The sequence below is a fragment of the Vombatus ursinus genome, unplaced genomic scaffold, assembly GCF_900497805.2.
Source record: "Vombatus ursinus unplaced genomic scaffold, bare-nosed wombat genome assembly UNPS02009918.1, whole genome shotgun sequence".
Lineage (NCBI taxonomy): Eukaryota > Metazoa > Chordata > Mammalia > Diprotodontia > Vombatidae > Vombatus > Vombatus ursinus.
In genome coordinates this window covers 1,382,869-1,402,725 of record NW_020949696.1, presented here as the reverse complement: position 1 = coordinate 1,402,725, position 19,857 = coordinate 1,382,869, and the positions used below count along the sequence as shown (strand labels likewise).

Here is a 19,857-nt window from a genome sequence, read left to right as displayed (position 1 = left end):
CCCGGAGAGCTGGTTGTTAACCGTTTCCCAGTACATCCTTGCAGAGGAGGCACCTTGCCCAGGAGAGGGTTGTTGCAGAGAGGGGAGCTAGAGAGAAAAATAAGCCTAGGGAACCTGACGGAGAGATTTGGCCAACATAAGTGCAGCATCCGGGGATAAGCAGCACGAGGTCGTTAGGATCCTGTGAGATCAGAGACAGGAATTGTGTGGTAGGTGGAGGTAGGCCTTGGCCACATGTATTACCTATGACTCTGCCTGTCTACCAGAAAGTTTTTTTTTTTGTTTGGTTTTTTTTTTAGGCAATTGGGGGTTAAGTGACTTGCCCAGGGTCACACAGCTAGTAAGTGTCAAGTGTTTGGTCTGAGACTGGATTTGAACTCAGGTCCTCCTGACTTCAGGGCCAGTGCTCTGTCCACTGCATCACCTAGCTGCCCCTACCAGAAAGTATTTTGGGGAGAAGTTTATGAGAGCACTGTTTTGTCACTGCTGTTCTGTTTGCCATTTCAGTAAATGACTGGGCTAGTTGTGTTCGTTCTCTGACTGTTGGAGGTAGTAAACTCATTAAGTTTTAAGATTGCACAGCCAAAGGACTTTGCACCTGGTGGAATTGTCACCTAAGGAACCCAAAGGCAAATGTGAGTCAGGAGTTGGGTGTGGGGTAGTCCAGAAAGGGCTCTGACTTTCCACCTTAAACCCTAGGCCAAGTTGAATAGAACCCAAGTGGGTAATGTAAGGAAGAAGAGAATGCTTCCCAGTATGTGCCCATTAGTGCAAACTGGTAGCCTAAATTTATTCGTGTAGGGGGTGAGGCCTAGGGTTAGTAGCCTGAGCTCAGAGTGCCCCCTGGTGACCAATGCTGAGATCGCACCGAGTCATTCTTTGCCTCTTCCAGAAGCACGTGGGCAATGAAAGAGGCTCACCCACTTGTCTTCCTTCCTCCACTGCCCAGGTAAGAGACAGGTGCATCATAAAACAGGAAAACTGACTGTAGCCATATCATCTTACCTGTGGGTGGTGCCTGCCCTCTATACCAGAAACACAGGTCCAATGATAAAGTTCTGGCCTCAAGTCCCAGTTCACCATTCAAAGATGTTCAAGCAGCTGCTTGTCCTACAAGGTAGGTTGCTGTGTCTTCAGAATCACTATAATGTGAGAGATCACCCAGTAAAAGTCAGAGAAATGTGGCATGGGGAATGGGAATCCTATGTAATTCTGGAATCCCTTGTTTATCCCTAGGGTCAGTGTGGCTCTTTTGCGTGGTCAACTATACAATTCTCAGTTTAAGCCCCTGTCTTCTACACCCCATTACCAGATCTTACATGGCACATATAAATCTCATAGTAAGAAAGCATTTAATTAAGACATGAAGCAACATAAAGAACTAGGAAGGGGGGAATCCCATTCTCTGTACTCATACACAAATAGATACAAACTCATTACCTTTAGAGGTATAATAATATAGCAACCCTAGAATAATCTAATTCCTTCTTTAATCCTACTGATACCCCACAGAAGAAGTCTTAAGAGAGGGACGTGGCCCCAGGGGTAAGAGTTTAGCATTCAGTGCCATCTGTATCCAATAAAGACTCCTGTTTCCCCTTCTACTTTGGTTCAGGAACACTTAGGTCCATCCCACACAACAGAGTACCTCCAGGATACAGACAGGATCCAGAGGGGTTAGAGCAAGGGTAGGGAACCTACAACTTCAAAGCCACATGTGGCCTTCTAGGTCCTCAAGTGTGGCCTTTTGACTGAATCCAAACTTCTCAGAACAAAAAAAAAAGGGGGGTGGGATTTGTTCTGTGAAGTTTGGATTCAGTCAAAGGGCCACACTTGAAGACCTAGAGGGCCACATGTGGCTTCAAGGCTGCAGGTTCCCCACTCTTGGATTAGAGAGAGTGAAAGAGTCTTCCTTGGCTACAGCTGTTTCATGTCCCACCTGTGAAGCGATGAGTTGGGATCTATCAATAATGGAGAGTGCATGAGGTATAGATATTTCTAGCATGAAAGTTTCCAGGCATAGACAATTTCAAAAAAGGGTGGGAGGAAGGGATATATCCAGAACAAACACAGCTTTTCACAAAAAAAGATTAGGCTCTGAAATCAGAAAACATACACAAATTCTCTCATGCTATTCTTATGAACAAGATGGTGAGATGTGGCCTAGTAATAGTTTGATTAGATTCAAGACTGACTGAATGGCTAAAATCAAAGAGTATTCATTAATGGTCTCCAGTGGAATGTCCCAGGGATCTATTTACCCCTGGGCTGTTTAATATTTTTTATCAGTGACTTTGAGATGGCATGCTCATCAAATTTGCAGATATCACAAAACCAGGAGGGATAGCCAGGGTGTTAGATAACAATCAGGATCCCAAGAAGATATCAGAAGGCTAGAATACTGGCCTAAATCTAATAAGATCAAATTTGAATGAGAATAAATGAAAAGTTGTGCTCTTAGGTTCAAAAAATCAATTTCTCTTATATAAGAGGAAACAAGTCTGGATGGCAATTTGTCAGAAAAAGATCTGAGGACTTCAATGTATTCCAAGCCCAACTGAAGTCACCAGTATGATAGTGAGGCCAAGATGGTGGCCAATACGATATTAGTCTGGTTAAAGAGATGCATTGTATTCAGAAAGTTCTGGGACAGAAAGGAAACTCAAAGGTCAATTACTCCAATTCCCAGATGTTACAGATAAGGAAACTGAAAGCTATAATTGTAGAGAAACTTGCCCAAGAAATTACCAGTAGTGGGCATTGGAAGTAGCATTTGAATCTGGGCCTTCTGATTCTGGAGCCAATGCTCCTTCCCTTATAGGGGGCTATTTCCCATTGGTCTCTCTATGCTTGGTCAGACCCTAAATGGAGAGATACTTTTATTTCTTGGGATCACATTTTCGAAAGGATATGAGCATTTACTAAGTGCCTACTTCATTTATTAAATGCCCACTCCTCTGGACTCCATCATGCTTCAGGAAGCCCTTCCCTTCCACCTTATCAGTACCCTCTGGCTCTGGGGCCCTTCCCTCTGATTAGACGGTAGAGGGTTTCTCTTGGAACCTCCATTTAAGGCCGGACATTTTCTAGCAGGCTGAAATTCTCTGAATTTCTGCATCATTTCCTCCCCTCCCACACACACACCCCAAGAAGTACCTTCCCCCCACCCCGGCCCTACACCCCAACTCCCCTCTCCTTTCTCAGCTTCTCTTTTATGTGTTGTCTTCTCCATTAGAATGTAAGCTCCTTTCTCATACCAGACACTTGAAACTTACTAGCTGTGTGACCCTGGGCAAGTCACTTAACCTCAATTGCCTCACCAAAAAAAAAAAAAAAAAGAATGTAAGCTCCTTGAAGGAGCTGGGGACTGTCTTTCTTTTGGCTTGGATTTATACTCTCAGCATTTAGAAAAGTGCCTGGTACATAGTAAGCTCTTAATGAATGGCTGTTGACTGGCTGGCTAGCCTACTATACGCCAGTCACTGTGCTAAACACTTTCCAAATATTATCTCATTTGAATCTCACAACATCCCCGGGAGGTAGGTGTTGTTATTTCCCCATTTTACAGTTGAGGAAACTGAGGTAGACAGAGGTTTAATGATTTGTCCGGGATCACACAGGGAGTAAGTGTCTGAGGTCACATTTGGATTCAGGTCTTCCCGACTCCAGGCCCAGAGCTCTATGCACTATGGCGCCACCTACCTCAGGATGTCTCATATCACCTAAAGATCAGATGAAGGAACCCAGGATGTTTAGCATGAAGAACAGAAAATTTAAAGGAGGTATTTTAGTTATCTTCTGATATTTGCTGGGCTATTACATGAAAGAGTTCTGCCTGTCCCAGGGGACAGGACTTAGAGGAATGGTTAGAAGTAACAAAGAGGCACATTGATGCTTGAGGAAAGGAAACACTTTGTAACAATGAAAACCATCCCCCAAATAGGCTGCACGGGGAGGTAGTGAGCTCTCTTTCACTGGAGGTATTCAAGGAAATGCTAAATGATCATGGGGTGGGGGTGGGGGGGACCACAAAACCTTGAAAAATTATTTTCAGAAGTAATCATGAAATGAAAGGAATAAGAGCCAGAAAAGAAATGCAGACAGTGAAAATTTTCTTTTGTTAAATGGTATATATAATCATGCCAGTAAAAAGAAATTCTAAAAATACAAAAAAATGCATAAAATAAAAATAGAGCAGAATTTTTTTTGGGGGGGTAACTAGCCCTTATTTGGATGGACAATATCCAAACTTTTTAATAGTATTTTATTTTTTTCAATTACGTGTAAAGACCATTTTTAACATTAATTTAAAAAATTTTTTAATTCCAAATTTCTTCTCTCCCTCTCTTAATTCCCCCCTCCCTAAGACAGTAAGCAATTTCATATGGGTTATATACGTGTAATCACGTAAAACATTTCCATATTAGCCATGTCTCCAAACATTTTTGGCATCCTATCAGTAGAAAGTTTTTTAGTATATGCAACTAATATGTATATATTTATTTAAAATGTCTATAGATGCACTTCTTGCTGTTCAGTCTTGTCTGATTCTTCATGAACCCATTGGTGGTTTTCTTGGCAAAGATACCGGAGTGGTTTGCTATTTCCTGCTCCCGCTCATTTTACAGATGAGGAAACTGAGGCAAACAGGATTAAGTGGCTCGTCCAGGGTCACACAGCCATATTTGAACTCAGGTCCTCCCAAATCCAAGGCCAGTGCCCTGTTTATTTTGACACCTACCTGCCCCATAGATCTACTACTGTGCTAATAATTATGTACATTGTATACAAAAATGGAAAATAAAAAGGATGAGGTAAAAGATGAAATGATATTTGATCATTGAGGTAATAGGGAGCCATCAGAGTTTACTGAGTGTGTGAGTGACATAGTCAGACTTATACTTTAGGAGAATCATTTTGGCAGCTATGTGGAGAATGAATTAGAGTGAAGAGAAATGAGGAAGAGGCTATTGCAATAGTCCAGATAAGAGATTCACACTCCACCAAGATGGTGGCTGTGTGACTAGCACAGACTTATTTTTACTGTGCTCCGCAGACATTGCGGGTTTTTTGTTTGTTTTTTGTTTTGTTTTGTTTTGTTTTTACAAATCGAAGTTTTGTGGCAAGATTGCATTGAACAAGTCTATCAGCTCCATTTTTGCAACAGCATTTGCTCACTTTGTGTCCCTGTGTCACATTTTGATGATTCTGACAATATTTTAAACTTTTTCATTATTATTATCTCTGTCGTGGTGATCTGTGATCAGTGATCTTTGATGTTACTATTGCAATTGTTTTGGAGCACCACAAACCATGCCCATATAAAATGGTGATCTTAACGGAAAAATGTGTGTGTTCTAACTGCTCCATCAACTTACCGTTCCCCATTTCTCTCCCTCTCTGTTCTCTGAGACACAGCAATATTAAATAATATTAATAAATAATATTACATAAAATTGATTAAGTTATAATTATATATCATTATATAATTAATAATAGAAATACATATTCATAAAAATTACAAAGCAGGGATAGGGTTTAAGAGGATTGATTCCAATTTTGAAAGAAGTTCTACTGGGCTAAAATACTACCAGACAGCGTCATCTGCTACAGAGATATCTTTCATGAAAGGAAGAGTCAACAGATGCGACAAACTTCACTGCTGTCTTATTTTAAGAAATAGCCACCCCACCTTCAGTAACCACCACCCCACTCAGCCAGGAGCCAGCAGCATGGAGGCAAGACCCTCTCCCAGCAAAAGGTTTACAATCGATGAAGGCTCAGATGATGGTTAGCACTTTTTAGCAATAAAGTATTTTTAATTAAGGTGTGTATATTGGTCTTTTTTAGACATAATACTATTGCACACTTAACAGACTACGTACAGCGTATATGCACTGGGAAAGCAAAAAATTTGTGTGACTCATTTTATTGCGATATTTCATTTTTTGTGGTGGTCTAGAACTGAACCCACAATATCTCTAAGGAATGCCTGTATAGAGAAGGTAACAGATAAAAGAAGGGCTTTATAAGTAAAAACTACAAGTTTTGATGATTGATTGGCTATGTTGGGTGAGGAGTGATCAAGGATGACATGAGGTTGTGTGAGCCTGGGTAACTGAAGGGATAGTGGTGTCTTTGATTGGGATAAGGGTCAGAAAAGGGGTGGATTTGGGGAAAGAGGTAATGGAATGACATCTGCAATGCAAATCACAACCCAGCTGCTACCTTTGAGCCATCCACTGAGGGGTGCCTACCACAGCCCCATTTTGATCTGGGAGGCAAGGGGGTGGGGTAGGACAGTTGAGTCACAATGGGCAAAGGGGGATGGTAGAGTTATGTTGGAGACAAGCCTCTTATTGGGCATTCTGGGGAGGGTAGGATGCTACAACCCATCTTTCCACTTTCCAATTGGTTGACCACCCACTCCTTGTGGTCATGGTATCATGGTTTCACAGCTCCCTTCGAATCCTATCCTGGTTTCCATTTTAGAGCCAAGTGATCTCAAGGATTTCTAAAGTCCTTTCCAGTCCTGTCAAGCCATAGTCCCATAATAGATTGGATAAATATTTTTGGACTAGGCCTTTTATTTCCTTCTAGACCCTGTGAGGAGACTCCCTTCACCAGTGCAAAACAATGCCTGCCCTGTACCCTGGAGAGTTGCAAGTGCTAATATTTCCATTTTACACATGGGAAAATTGAGTCTGAGAGAGTCAAGTCACTCGGTTTGATTGTGCTCATATATCTACTAATTAGTAAAGCTTCTATTTGAACTCGGGTCTCTCCTAACTTTATTTAGGTCTAGTACTTTCCGTTTTATCTTGATGTTCCATGTTCTAAGGCCTCTCCTAGCTCTGACACTCCATATTTTGTATGCTAGGGGCCTGCCCAGTTTTGAAATTCAATACTCTAAGATCCTTTCTGACTGACAAATGAATCACTGTCTAATGATAGATGTGGGTGGGTGGTAGAACAAGAACTCTTACGTTCCCAGCACCTCCTATCTTTATCTGTGGCCATTCCTTTTGAGGACATCGCTATAGAGATGAAGGACCTGAGCTATCTTTAGCGGAGAGTGGTGCTTTGGATACCCTAAGGGGTCCAGAGTATTCTCAGGGGCTCAGGGTGTCTCTGGGGAGTGTAATGGGCCTGACAAAGCTATGTGAGCTAAGCGATGCTGAGGTTGTCTGTAGGGAGTGGGAGGGGTTCGGATTATCCTTCTGGGTGTAAGGGACCCACGGCTATACCTAGAGGACATGGGCAACCTGAGCCATCCCAAAAGGAAAGTGATAAAGCCAGGGCTGGTCCTAGATTTGTGTGAAGGTCTTACTGCATCTCTAAGGAACACAAGGGCCCAGCATTATCCTTAGAGACTAGTATGTCCTCAAGGTAGCCTGAGGGCACAGACCTTTCCCTAGGGATATGAATTAAGCCCAGGCCCACGCAGAGGGTGGGAGGTGCCCAGATTTTCCCAAAGAGTTTTAGAGGGCAAAGGACATCCCTTGAAGGTTCCTACAGGCCCTGGAAAATGGAAGTGACGTGGGCCATCCCTAAGAGCCCTTGCGACTGTGAGAGGCCCTGAGCAGTACAAGGCACTGGGAAAATAACAATAATAGCTAGAATTTATAGTGAGTTCAAGCTTTGCAAATCACCTTACATATATTGTCGCATTTGATCCTAACAACAACCTTATGAGGTAGTACTATTTCGTACATTTTACAGATAAGGAAACTGAGGCGGAGAGAAGTTAAGTGACTTACTCAGGGTCACACAGTTAGTAAGTGTCTGCAGCAGGTTTGAATTTGAGGTCAGGTGGCCAGTGCTCTACCCACCATGCAAATTGGTTTCAGGGGTCCGGGGTTCCTAGAATGTGCAAAGGGAAGCCAGGATAACCGTTAAAGGCATGACCTTACAAAGGATACAGGGCCCTAAAGATGTCTCACTGTTGTGAGGATGGCAGAGGGCTTTTCTAAAAGGCACGGGGCTACCAGGGCTATCCCTGGGGTTATGAGAAGTCCATGGCCTCCCACAGTGAATAACCTAAGAGTATAAGGGGCCGGGAGCCATCTCTAAGGGATATAATGGGGCTCCCCAGGGACTGGAAGCTACCCTTAGGGTTTGTGAGGGATACAGGATATCCTAGGGCAGGGGTGGGGAACCTGAGGCCTTGAGGCCACATGTGGCCCTCTAGGTCTTCAAGTGCAGCCCTTGGACTGAATCCAAACTTCAGGTGAAGTGAAGGGCGGCATTTGAGGACCCAGAGGGCAGCATGCAGCCTCAAGGCCGCAGGTTCCCCTCCCCCTCAGCTAAACCTTTTTTACAAATATTTTCTCATTTCATCTTCATAACAACCCTGAGAGGTGGATGCCGATATTGTTCCCAGTTTACAGTTGAGGAAATTGAGACAGATAGAGGTTAAGTGACTTGCTCACAGTCACACAGAGTATCTAAGGCCAGATGTGAACTCGTCTTCCTGATTCCAGATCCCTCACTCTATCCTCTTCAGAGCAGCTGCCCCTTTTAAGAGGCCTGAGAGTCCTTAGGACCCATGAAACTCCAGAGGATGTCCCTAGGAGAATCAAGGGGCCCAGGATGTCCCTAAGGGGTGTGAGGTCTCCATGATCTCTCTAGGGTATATGAGGCACCTTAAAAGGCTATAAGGAGCCTAGTACCTCCCCAGAGGGTATGAAGGGCCTGGGTCTGCCTTAGAGGGGATTGAAGCCCTTGGGTAGTCCTTGGATATTTAAGGGACCTGGATTATCTCTAGAGATGCCCTCTCTATGGGAGAAGAGATGTATGACTGGTGAAGGCATACATAAGTCTTCCCTAGTAGATGGTGAAGCTCCCTGATCTGGCTCCAGGAGTGTAAGAGTGTTCCTCTTAGGGCCTCCCTGGGGAAGGGTGAGGTGCCCTAAAGAGTTAGAGGAAGTGAAGCAGGAAGAGGGAGAAACTATGGTTGGAAATAAGAGACTCAATGTGATGTGGTGGAAAAAATTACTGGTACTGGAGCCTAGAGGCCCTGGGTTCATATTCACACTCTGCCATTACCTCCCCATGTGACCTGGGACAAGTCATTTCCCCTCGGTAAAGTGAGTAGGGCAGCCAGGTGGAGCAGTGGATGGAGTGCCCTGCCTGGAGTCTTTCTGAGTTAAAATCTGGCCTCAGATACTTACTAGCTGTGTGACCAACGGCAAGTCACTTAACCCTGTTTGCCTCAGTTTCCTCATCCGTAAAATGAGCTGGAGAAGGAAATGGCAAACCACTCCAGTATCTTTGTCACGCGAACCCCAAATATTAAAAATTGGACAGGAGGAAACAACAACAAAATGAATGGGTCTAAGTGGATGAACTAAGGTCATTTTCAGCTCAAAGTTTATGATCCCAGGCCATTCCTGAAAGATGGGATACCTAAAAATCACCCCTAGTGGGTGACTGAGGGGCCTGCACCTCCCCATATAGCGCTTTCAGTGGACTTAGTAGGAGGTGGGGGGCCTTGTGAAGAAAGTCCTTTTGTAGCCCTTAAAGCAGTGAGCTGCTCTAATTATTACAGCTGTGCTGCTCTCGCGCTTCCTTCTTAGGGGGCTAGGCTGAGCTCCCAGGCACCTCCAAGGAAAGGCTGGGTAGGTCTGAAATTCTGGCTCCGCCCTTTCCCCCAGGTGGGCCTTTCCCCATTCCCGCCCTACCTTCCCCTCCCTCTGGACAACCCCGCCTCCACCAGCACCTCTCCAGGCTGCATCCCACTCCAATTCAGGAGGTGTCCCGGCGCCAGAGGGCAGCGCCTGCCCGCAGGTGTGCAGGTGGGGAGGTGGGACTGCGCGGCTGCGGGCCTGCTGGAGCCCGGGGGTTAAGTGGCTCACCTAAGAGGAACTCGCCGCAGGCACTCAGGCATCCCGAAACTGGGAGCTCGGAACCCTTCCCCAGCTGGGGCCTCGGCCGGAATCTTTCTCCTAGTCATGACCGACCGGCCTCTTTTCTTCGCCCTGCTGCTGCTCTCCTGGAAATTGGAGGTAGGGGCTGGGAACTGGGGGCGCCCTCTCTTAGCTAGACCCTTGGGCAGTTTGAAGGGTTAGCAGTTAGGGCGAGAGTAGGGGTCTGGCCTAGCCTGCCAGAGATGTCCCTCCACTCCTCGCATCGTTCCTTCCACCCCACAAAATGTAGATGATGTAGAAGGAATCATTCCCACTTCATCTCGTCCTTCTTCCTTTCCCAAGGCAGACTTTCTTTAAAATGTCTGCAGCTTCCCTGGCTACTTGTGAACCCTCTCCAGGAAGTGTGTTGCTTGGTGTCGAACAACTGGCTATTGCAATTTAAATCGTTTTCTTTCTGTCATCCTAAATGGCACAAGACAGGCTGCCATTCCCCCAAGACTTGGCCAACCTAGACTCACAAACTGAGAGCTAGAAGGGACCTAGAAATCACCTGTCCCATGCCATCTACCCGTTTCTTAGTGGATCAGATTTTCTAGTTTTTATTTCTGCTTACTATGACGTCCTGGATCTTGCCCTGGTTCTAGACTTAACTGTTCACGTTTGTTAGGTAAGCACCAAACTGTTTTCTCCTTCCAACTCAGCAAGTATTTCTTTCTGTTTTGGTTTTTCATTTCTATTGATATCTTCTTCTTTTTTTTAACATCATCCTCTTTTCTGAATATTAGAGGCAACTAGGTATCACAATGGATAGAACCTTGGCCTTGGAGTCGGGTTTGACTGAACCTGAGTTCAAATCCAGTCTCAGACACTTACTACCTGTGTAACCCTGGGCAAGTCACTTAACCTCTGTTTGCTTCAGTTTCCTCATCTATAAAATGGAGATCATAATAACACCTACCTCCCAGGGTTGCTGTGAGGACCAAATGAAAAAACATTTGTATGGTGCTTTGCAAATCACAAACCTTCAATGCTAACTATTGTTATTAGCTTTGTTACAGGGAATGGCTGATTAGATAGTGGGTGATATCAACATCATCATCAAAATTAACATGATCACCACCATCATCATCGTCACTGCCATCATCATGTCCCACTGCCCAACCTGCCACCCCTTGTAACAAATAATTAAAAAGAGGAAAAAAGCAGGTCAGGAAAGGTAACCACCATCTTGACCAAGTTTGACTCTACATAGAATATTCCACATTCATAGCCCTTCTCATACCTTTGCACACACACACCCAAATGTGGAAGACTCTCCTCTTTTCTCTGGGGCAAAGCTTGGTCAATATGCTTACCCATTGGTTGGTTTCTCATCAAACGTAACTCTAGTGACTTCTATGTGCATGGTCCTAGGCTGAGCTCTGGTTACAAAGGTGTCCATAGATAACCTGATAAGTGCAGGAAGGGCAAAGGAGGGAGTTGGAGACTGCTCTAGGAATGGGGTGAAACGGAAGAGAGCTCCTTTGGTTGGCGGCTGGAGGCTAGAGGTTGCAGTGAGGTGTCCGGGAGAAGGGTTAGGGCTGATTTTGCAGTGAAGATAGCACCCGAGCTGCTGGGGTTAGACTTCAACGGGTGAAGAAGAGGCTTATGGCTGTATGAAGGCAGTGTCCTATGTCACTGGGGTGTAGATTTCTTGAAGGGAAGTAGCATGAGATTAAAGCAGGAGCCTTGAATGCCAGGTTAAGGAATTTCTGTTTTGGTCCGTAGGCAATAGGGAACCAGAGAGTTTCAGGGCAGAGCACATTGCCTTGTGCCTTCACTGGCTTCTTGGTAGGTCCTCCAGTGTTTCCCCCCTCTGTCCATTGGTGGTTCCTCCACCAGGAGGCAGCATGGTCAGGTGGAAAGAGCATTGACCATGGAGTCAGAGGACCTGGGTATAAATTTCACCTCTGATGCTTACTGCCTGTGTGGCCCTGGGCAAGTCACTTAATCTCTGTAAGCCTCAATTTCCTCACCTGTATAATGGGGATAATAATAGTACCTTCCTCCCAGGATTAGTGAGGATCAAGTGATAATATTTGTAAAGTGCTTAGTACAGTGATTGACACATAGTAGGTACTATATATATATATTTATGCTAGCTATTATTTATTATTATTATTATTATTATTAAATGTCAGCAATCATAAAAAAAGACTTAGATATTCATGGATTACAGATATATTCCTAATCACTTAGGAGAGTTAGGGGAAGCTGGGAGTGAAACCATGTGGTCCAGTGGACAGAGCCCTGAATTTGGAGGATAGGAAGCCTGGGTTCTAAGTCCCAGCTCAGCTATTTGCTCAAAGAGCTCATTGTGTGACCTTGTACAAGTCACCCTCTTTGGCTTCAGTTTCCCCCTTTCTAAAATAAATCCGTGCTTCAGGACTCTCAGTTGTTCCTGACAGAACCTTATGAATCCAGAGATCTGTTTCCCGGCTGCTTGGCAATGGAAGGTAAAATAGTTGGGGGGGTGGCAGAGAGGGCAAAGGGAGAAAGAGAGAAGATTGATGGGGAGGAGAAGCAGAGTCCCTGTGCTAATTCAAGAGAACCATGCAGTCTCAGCCAGATCCTTGGACCTTAGCCAGCTAGCTGTTGCAGTGAATACAGCACTGGGCTTGGATTCAGGAAGACCTGAGTTTAAATCCTGTCTGAAGACACTTTCTATATGTGTGACCCTGGGCAAGTCGATGAATCTCTGCCTGCCTCACTTTGACCTTAAATGAAAAAAAAAAAAATAACAGCACCTATCTCCCTGGGTTGTTGTGGGGATCACATGAGATAATATTTTTACTTTTGTTTTTTTGCTAGGCAATGGGGTTAAGTGACTTGCCCAGGATCACACAGCTAGTAAGTGTCAAGTGTCCGAGGTCAGTCTTGAGTTCAGGTCCTCCTGACTCCAGGGCCGGTACTCTATCTACTGTGCCACCTAGCTGCCCCTGAGATAGTATTTTTTTTTCCGTGAGGCAATTGGGTTTAAGTGACTTGCCCAGAGTCACACAGCTAGTGAGTATTATATGTCTGAGGCTGGATTTGAACTCAGGTCCTCCCGACTCCAGGACTGGTGCTCTACCCACTGTGCCACCTAGATAGTGTTTTTGATAAGTGCTTTGTAAACCTTTGTAAACTTTGATAAGTGTCATATAGAGACTAGCTCACTATTTATTAGCGCTTAGAAGACACACCTGGCCAGGTTGCGCTCCTTAAGGTCTGGGAGCAAAGTGGTGTCTGGGGAGCCGTGCCAGGGCTCAAGAAAGGAAATAGCTGAATTTAATTAGGTAAAGAAATATTTACTCACCCACGCCCTGGGGCAGGTCCACCTGTGGAGTTCCCTAACAGGGTGGGGCGAGATGGAAGGAGACCAGCCAACCACAAAATAGTAAAGTTGGCCAAGATTGCTGTCCCTTTCACTCCTGACTGCTCAGGGCTTCCCTTTACAGTAGGGTGACAAAAGCCTTACCCTGTGACTCAAGTGAATTTAAGGTTCTTTCCATCGTTGATGCTGTTCTAAGGGCCCTCCCAGCTCTGACATCCTGGGTGCTAAGGGCCCTCCCAGCTCTGACATCCTGGGTGCTAAGGGCCCTCCCAGCTCTGATATTCTGGGTTCTAAGGGCCCTCTATGGTTTTATGATTCCTGGGACCACAAAACTTATGAAACCACCCTGACAGGCCAGAGGTCAAGAACATTGAGGGTGAGGGTTTGAAGGAAGCCTTCTATTATCCCTCAATTGTGCTTCCAACTTTGCCATGTGTAGGGGGAATCTTGACCAGGGATCCAAAGGGCTAACCCATCTCCTAGGACAGGGACTCTTCCCTCTATTTTAAAGGGTTAATGGATAGGAAGAAGGAGCCTGGAACTCTCAGTTTCCTTGTGGGGGTTGGAGAGAAGAAAGGGATATTTCTAACCCATGAGGATTTAGTATTCTGATATGAAAAACCAACCACATTCTCTCCATTCTTTCTTTAGAGAGCTCTTCTGAAACTACCATGAACACCTCTCCTACCAGCTTCCCCACAATTTCCTACAGTGTCTCCCCCTCCCATACTTCCCAGTCCAGTTCCCCTTCCACCTCTCACAGTGTCTCCCCCTCCCCTCTTACCTCTGACAGTGGCTCCCCATGTCCCTTCCCTTCCACCTGCCACAGTGGCTCCCAGTCCACCACCTCCTCCCGAAGTGACTCTACCTCCCAAACCAGCCGACCCGTCTCCCCAACTACCTTGGAGGGCTCCTCCCCAAACTCCAACACCTTCTCTGGAGATCCATCTGCTGCTACGAGTATGACAACCCCAGAGGAGGGGTCTACCACGCCGGTGATCAGTGCCAGTTCAGGTGAGGGTCCAGCTTTGTTGGGTTACCCCCTCTCAGTCAGGCTGACCTGAGAGGCTGGTCATCATCTGGAAGGGCACCAGGTGGCGCTGCTGCCATGTGGGAACTCAAGCAGGTGTCAGGGCAGCCAGAGTAGAAGTGAGCTCTGCTGGGAAGGTTGTTGATCTAAGGAAAGAGAGATGAAGGTGTGGGTTAGACTCCAGAGTACGCTCCTCTGCTTGAGTAGCCTTCCCTCTATTCCCCACCCCCTTACCTTATTCAAAGGGACCTGCAGGGGCAGCAGCAATGGGGGGAAGGAGGGATGGATGACATTGATGGGGAGAAGGGAAGAGCTTGACTGGGAATTTTCCTCCTCACTCCAGCCCCAGGGGGACCCAGCGTAATCCTGCTGTGGTGATTGTGGTCTGCCTGTTGGTATCCGTTCTGGTCCTGGGCTCTATGGTGGTGGCTGTGAAATACTGCCGGAAGAATATGGGAAGCTTTGAGAAGATGGATAAGATGTCCATGGTCTGTGCCTCTGAGGAAAGATCACCCTGATTCCTGTATGATGAGCCCTTCCTTCCTTCCCCTCTCCTCTCTCTCCTCCTTTCTTTCCCTCCCTCATTCTCTCCCTCCTTTCCTTCCCTCTTTCTCTCCCTCACTCGTTCTCTCCCTCCTTCCTTCCCTCTTTCTCTCCCTCTCCCATTCTCTCCCTCCTCTTTTCGTCTTCTGTCTTCCTACCCCTCTCTCTGCCCCCTTCTTTCCTCTCCCCTTCTTCCTCTCCATTTCCCCTTTTGTTCCTGTCCTTATACCAGCTCACTCTGGGAGAATTCCAGAGGAGTAGGTTGAGACTGGCTGGCCTAAGGCGTTGGTGGCTCCAACGAACCCCCAAACCTAGTCCTCCCTGCCTCCTCCTCACTGCAAGGGGGGCAGTTCCCACCTGAATATCTCCTGTTTTGTTTCGTTTTTCAGGAAACTGTTCAATAGGAATCACCCTTTGCAAGACTTCCCCCTCGGTGACCACAGATGGCAACGGAGGTGGCTTCTGAGGGGCTGTTGGGACAGCTCCTGCTCACCCATGCCCTCCACCCCCTCCCATAAGGATACTGTTGCCTGTCACTGAATAAAATGAAGACTGAAATGAGACAGAGGCTCACCCTGGATCCTTTAACTGGCATCACCCTACTCCACCCACCTCTATTGCTAAAGTTGGGATCCCTCACCTTTGACTTTTGATTAAATGAGATAAGTCAGTGCTTTGTAAACCTTAAAGCATTATATAAATTCTATTATCATTATTATAATTATTATTTTACCTGAGCATCTCCATACCAAGGAAGGGGGCCAGTCTATATTGAGTTAGGTCACTCTCCCCTCTGGTGGGAAGGGCTTTGGGGTCAAGAAGCTGTGCTTTGTACCTCTTCTTATTCCCAGGAAAATCATCACCTTACTCTTGGCCCTAGAGAGTAAGGGGGAACTTAGTGTATTGGGGCGGGGAAAGAGCAGCAAATTTGCAATCAGGAAAACCTGGGTTTGAATTTCTGCTCTGCCTGTGACTAGCTATGTGACCTTGGGGAAGGCCCTTCCACTCTTTGCACTAATTAAAACATTAATAATAAGATGGAAGATAATGATAATTATGACTAGTATTTATTTGCATTTGTTATCACCTCCAATCCTTGGAATCCTCACAATGACTCTCTGAGGCAGATTCCATTTTACAAGTTTACTCATCTGTAAAATGACTTCCTGGGAAATTCAGCTTCCAGCTTAAGCACCCATCCTTTGGGATCCATTTTCAAGACTTGACTGGCTCACCTCCCTTCCATTTAACTGGTTGGGAAATAGTAGGAAATGACTTACCCAAAGTCACACAGCTAGTCATGGGGCAGAGCCAGGATTCAGAACCTTAAACGTATTCCCATAGGGAAGGGAAATCAGTTCTGGAGCCTAGAATCAGACCCCTATACTGGTGTTCAGGGTATTGGCAAGGGATCTAAGAAGTGAGAAGAGAAGAAAAGGGTCTCTTTTGGCCATTCTTGCTTCTGAATCTGACCTTCTGCTTCTGGCTAAGGATTCTTGTTCCTGGGGCACTCACAGCCTCATGAGTCCACCAAGGCTAGAGGGCATGGACTGATTTTAGACCTCAGGGGAAATAGGACCTGAGAGCTTTGGGGAGGGAGATGATGTCCCCATCAGCTCCTTCCCCATCTGGGATCTCTTGCATTCTTTGGGCCTTTGACTGATACCCAGAGTGTACAGAGGCTGAGGTTAGGACCAGCCGGGGTTACCCTCGGTCATCAGGTGGGGGGGGAGGGGGAAGCCAGCTTGGAAGGAGCCTGGAGGGACTGACCCAGGTAAAATATTAACCAACAGCTTAGGGAGAGGCAGGGGCCAGAAAGGCCTGAGAACCTCCCCCTCCAGCCTGTCCCTTTCTCCTTGGCACTGGGTCAGGTGCCTCCCTTACCACCTCCTCTGTCAAAGGAGTTGACTGACCCCAGAGGGGACCCAGGCATCAGGTATGAATCTTTGTCTCTCCTCCACCCCCAGCCCCTATACCAGAGAGAAGCCAGACTTCCTGAAGATGCTTCCCTTGCTTTTCCTCTCAGGGATGGAGGCCAGTAACATTCCCTTTGAGAATAGCCCGTCTGCCCCCTCCCTGCCTCCACTGCATTAAAGGGTCAGAGTCCAGGCAGGCAATCAGAGCCTGGTTCCCATAATTCAGGGCACTCCACCAGTTCTACCCATAAGCTCTGGGCACTGACCTGAATGAGGTCTTGCCTTCCAGGATAGAAAGAAAACCAAAAAGTAAAGAGGCAGGTGCAGTGAATTTGGAATGGGTCTTAAAGGACTTGACTTTGAATCCTGCCTCTGTTTCCTCAACTCTGCATGGAAGTTAGAATACAGACAATCCCTTCTGGCTTGAAAGTTGCCATTGGAGGGTTGGGAAAAGGAAGGGGAATAAATATTTATATAGCGCCTATTAGGTACCAAGACCTGTGCTAATAATCACTTTCACAAGGTAGGTGCTGTTATCAGCCCCATTTTACAGTTGAGGAAACTGAGGCAAACATCAGTGACTTGCCTCAGGATCACACAGCTAGTAACTGTCTGAGGTCAAATTTGAACTCAGGTCTTTCTGATTCCAGGCCTAGCAACCTATCCACAGGACTGCTTAGCTGCCATATACAGGGAGACGTATTGGGAGGAAGATAGGCAGAAACTGACCCACAAATGCCAAATGCTTGTTGACTTGACACAAAAGATAGTATAGGTTAGTGCAAAGAGAACTTACTTGGACTCAGAGGACCTGGAGTTAAAAGACCCGCTATTTGCTACCTCTGTGGCCTTGGCAGGTAATTTCATGTTTCTGGACCTCAGTTTCCTCCTCTGTAAAAGGAGGACTAGATGGTCTCTGAAAGTCCTTCCAGCTCTAAATCCAGACTCCTATAAACAACCTGTCATCACTTCCTTCTTGCATACCCAAAGTCCTAGTCCCCCACTCTGGAATGGCACATTTTTTCTCCCCCCCCCCCATTCCCACTCTCTTTCCCTTGCTGGGGCATACACACAGTCACGCTCTGGGTCTCTGGCCTCTGCCAGCTCACTGGCCCAAATCATCCAGAGTACCCAGAGGAAGGTGGAGGTGGAGGCAGAGGCCTAAGCTCCGGGCCAGGTCCCAGCAGGTTAAGGGGCAGTGCTGGGGGTGGGGTGGGGGCAGCCTGGCTGGCCAGAGCTCACTCTTCCTGACCGCCTCCTCTCAGAGGATTCCTGCCCGAGTCTGGTGCCCACTGCACAGCTCCTGCTCTTAAGCCACCCAACTAAGCCACCCTTTCCTCCCTCACCACACCTGTGTCAGGAGGCAGAAGGTAGGGGACCCCTGGAGGGGGATGCCTTCCATCTGGAAGGCCCAGGGCAACTCCAGCAGAGCCAGACCTTAGCTGCGTAAGGTCTGGGGAGCAGGGGTGGGGGGAAGGAGAGAGGAAGTAATAGCTAAGAACTAAGCTCCCTTGATCCCACTGTGAGGACCGGGACTGGTTTTTGGCCCCTTGCTGAGCTCCTCCTGGCCAGTGACTTACATTCTCTTGGATGCGTGTTTAACTCCCAATCTAAACTTGGCCCCTGGTTATATACACAAAAAAGATTCCTGGCCCTGGACCGGAGCAGGGCGCAGAAGAACAAGGTCCCCTAACTGCCTGCCACTGGGGAGGAAAGGAGAGGCTTGAAGGGCATCTATTTAAACAGGTAAGGGAGGGAAGGGTTCCATCCATCTCTACTGGACCTAGGTGGACCCTACTTGGGGTTAGCGGGGGCATCCCTGAAAATGGGAGTGAGAGGAGAGACCTGATGCTCCCCTTCGGACCCCTTTGTCCATTCCGGATCCTGCTGGGTTGAGGGGCACACAGTGTGTGACTAGAAGGTGTATTTGTCTTTGGCACTTACACTGTGTTTAAAAGGTGCATGTGTGTGGTTCAGGCTATAAAGCACGTATTAAGTGCTCCTGGGTGCCAGGCACTGTGCTAATGGGCGCCTACTTTGGGCTTGTGAAAGTGCCCTCTGGGTGTGATCGTACAATCCTACAGTGCCTTGTGTGTGTAAGTTTGTATACTGGCCCCTCTGGCTAGCCCCTCAGTCGGCAGCGGGGATGATGGGAGGGTCTCACGGGCCCCTTCTCTCCGTAGGCTTGGCCGGGAGGCCCCGAGTCCTAGCCATGAGGCGGAGCCGGACCGCGGCGACTTTCCTGCCCAACGAGGTGAGAGAGCCTGCACTCTCGGTGGGACACAGACCCCACCACGGGCCCCGAGGTGCTGCGCCCCTGCCTGGCCCGAGGGGCGGGGCTGGGGGGCGGCCATTTGTGGGTAGCAACAGGTTTTCAGTCAGCACCCTGGCGGCGGCGGCGGCGGGGGCACCGGGGTCAGTGACTGGACGGCGGAGGGGGCGGGGTGAGGCGCGCCGCCGAAGCTAAACAAGGGCTGGGCTGCCAGAGGAGGAAGCGAAGGGGGGGGGGGGGGGCCAAGACCAAGTACTGGCCCTCCTCCTCCACACCTTTTTCTCCCTCTTTCTCTCCCTCCTCCTTCTCCCTCGTTACCCCTCCCTTCCCTGTGTCTTCACCCCTTCTCTCTGTCCTTCCCCCTTCTTTGTCTTTCTCCCCTTCTCTCTGTCCTCTCCCTTCTCCCCATCCTTTTTCTCCTTCCTGTTTTTCTTTCTCACCTTTCTCTTATTTTCTCCCTCTTCTTTTTATTCTTTGAACCTTTTTTTCTCCTTCCTTCCCCCTCCCCTCTCCCTTCCTCCCCTTTTCCTTTCCCTTTTATCCTCTCTCCCTCTCCTTTCTCGACCTCTCTTTCCCTTTCTCTCTCCTCTTTTCTCCCTCTCCTTCCCCTTCCTTTCCTTCCCTCCTTCCCCTCCCTCCCCTCTTTCCCTCCCCTTTCTCCTTTCCCTCCCTCTCCTTCCTCTCTCTCTCTCCTCTCCCTCCTTCTCCCTTCTCTGTCCTCCTCTTACTTCCCCATCTCTCCCTCCCCCCCTCCCCTCCTTCCCTCCTCCTCCTTCCTTTTCCTCCCTTCTCTCTCCTTCCCCTCTCTCCTTCCTCCCCTCTCTCATTCCTCTTTCCCATTCCCCTCCTTCCCCCTTCCTTCCCTCCTTCAC

At 47.4% G+C, this 19,857-nt stretch overlaps 1 protein-coding gene across 1 annotated transcript; it reads left to right on the top strand.

The window, feature by feature from the left end:
- The first annotated feature begins 1,089 nt into the window (after positions 1–1,089).
- LOC114036573 (putative protein TPRXL) lies at positions 1,090–15,453 on the top strand. Its single transcript, XM_027853121.1, has 5 exons — positions 1,090–1,117; positions 9,657–10,007; positions 13,876–14,238; positions 14,598–14,742; positions 15,187–15,453. Exons 1-4 carry the CDS (start codon positions 1,090–1,092, stop codon positions 14,630–14,632), a joined length of 777 nt encoding a protein of 258 aa, XP_027708922.1. The 3' UTR covers positions 14,633–14,742; positions 15,187–15,453.
- Positions 15,454–19,857: the final 4,404 nt, after the last annotated feature.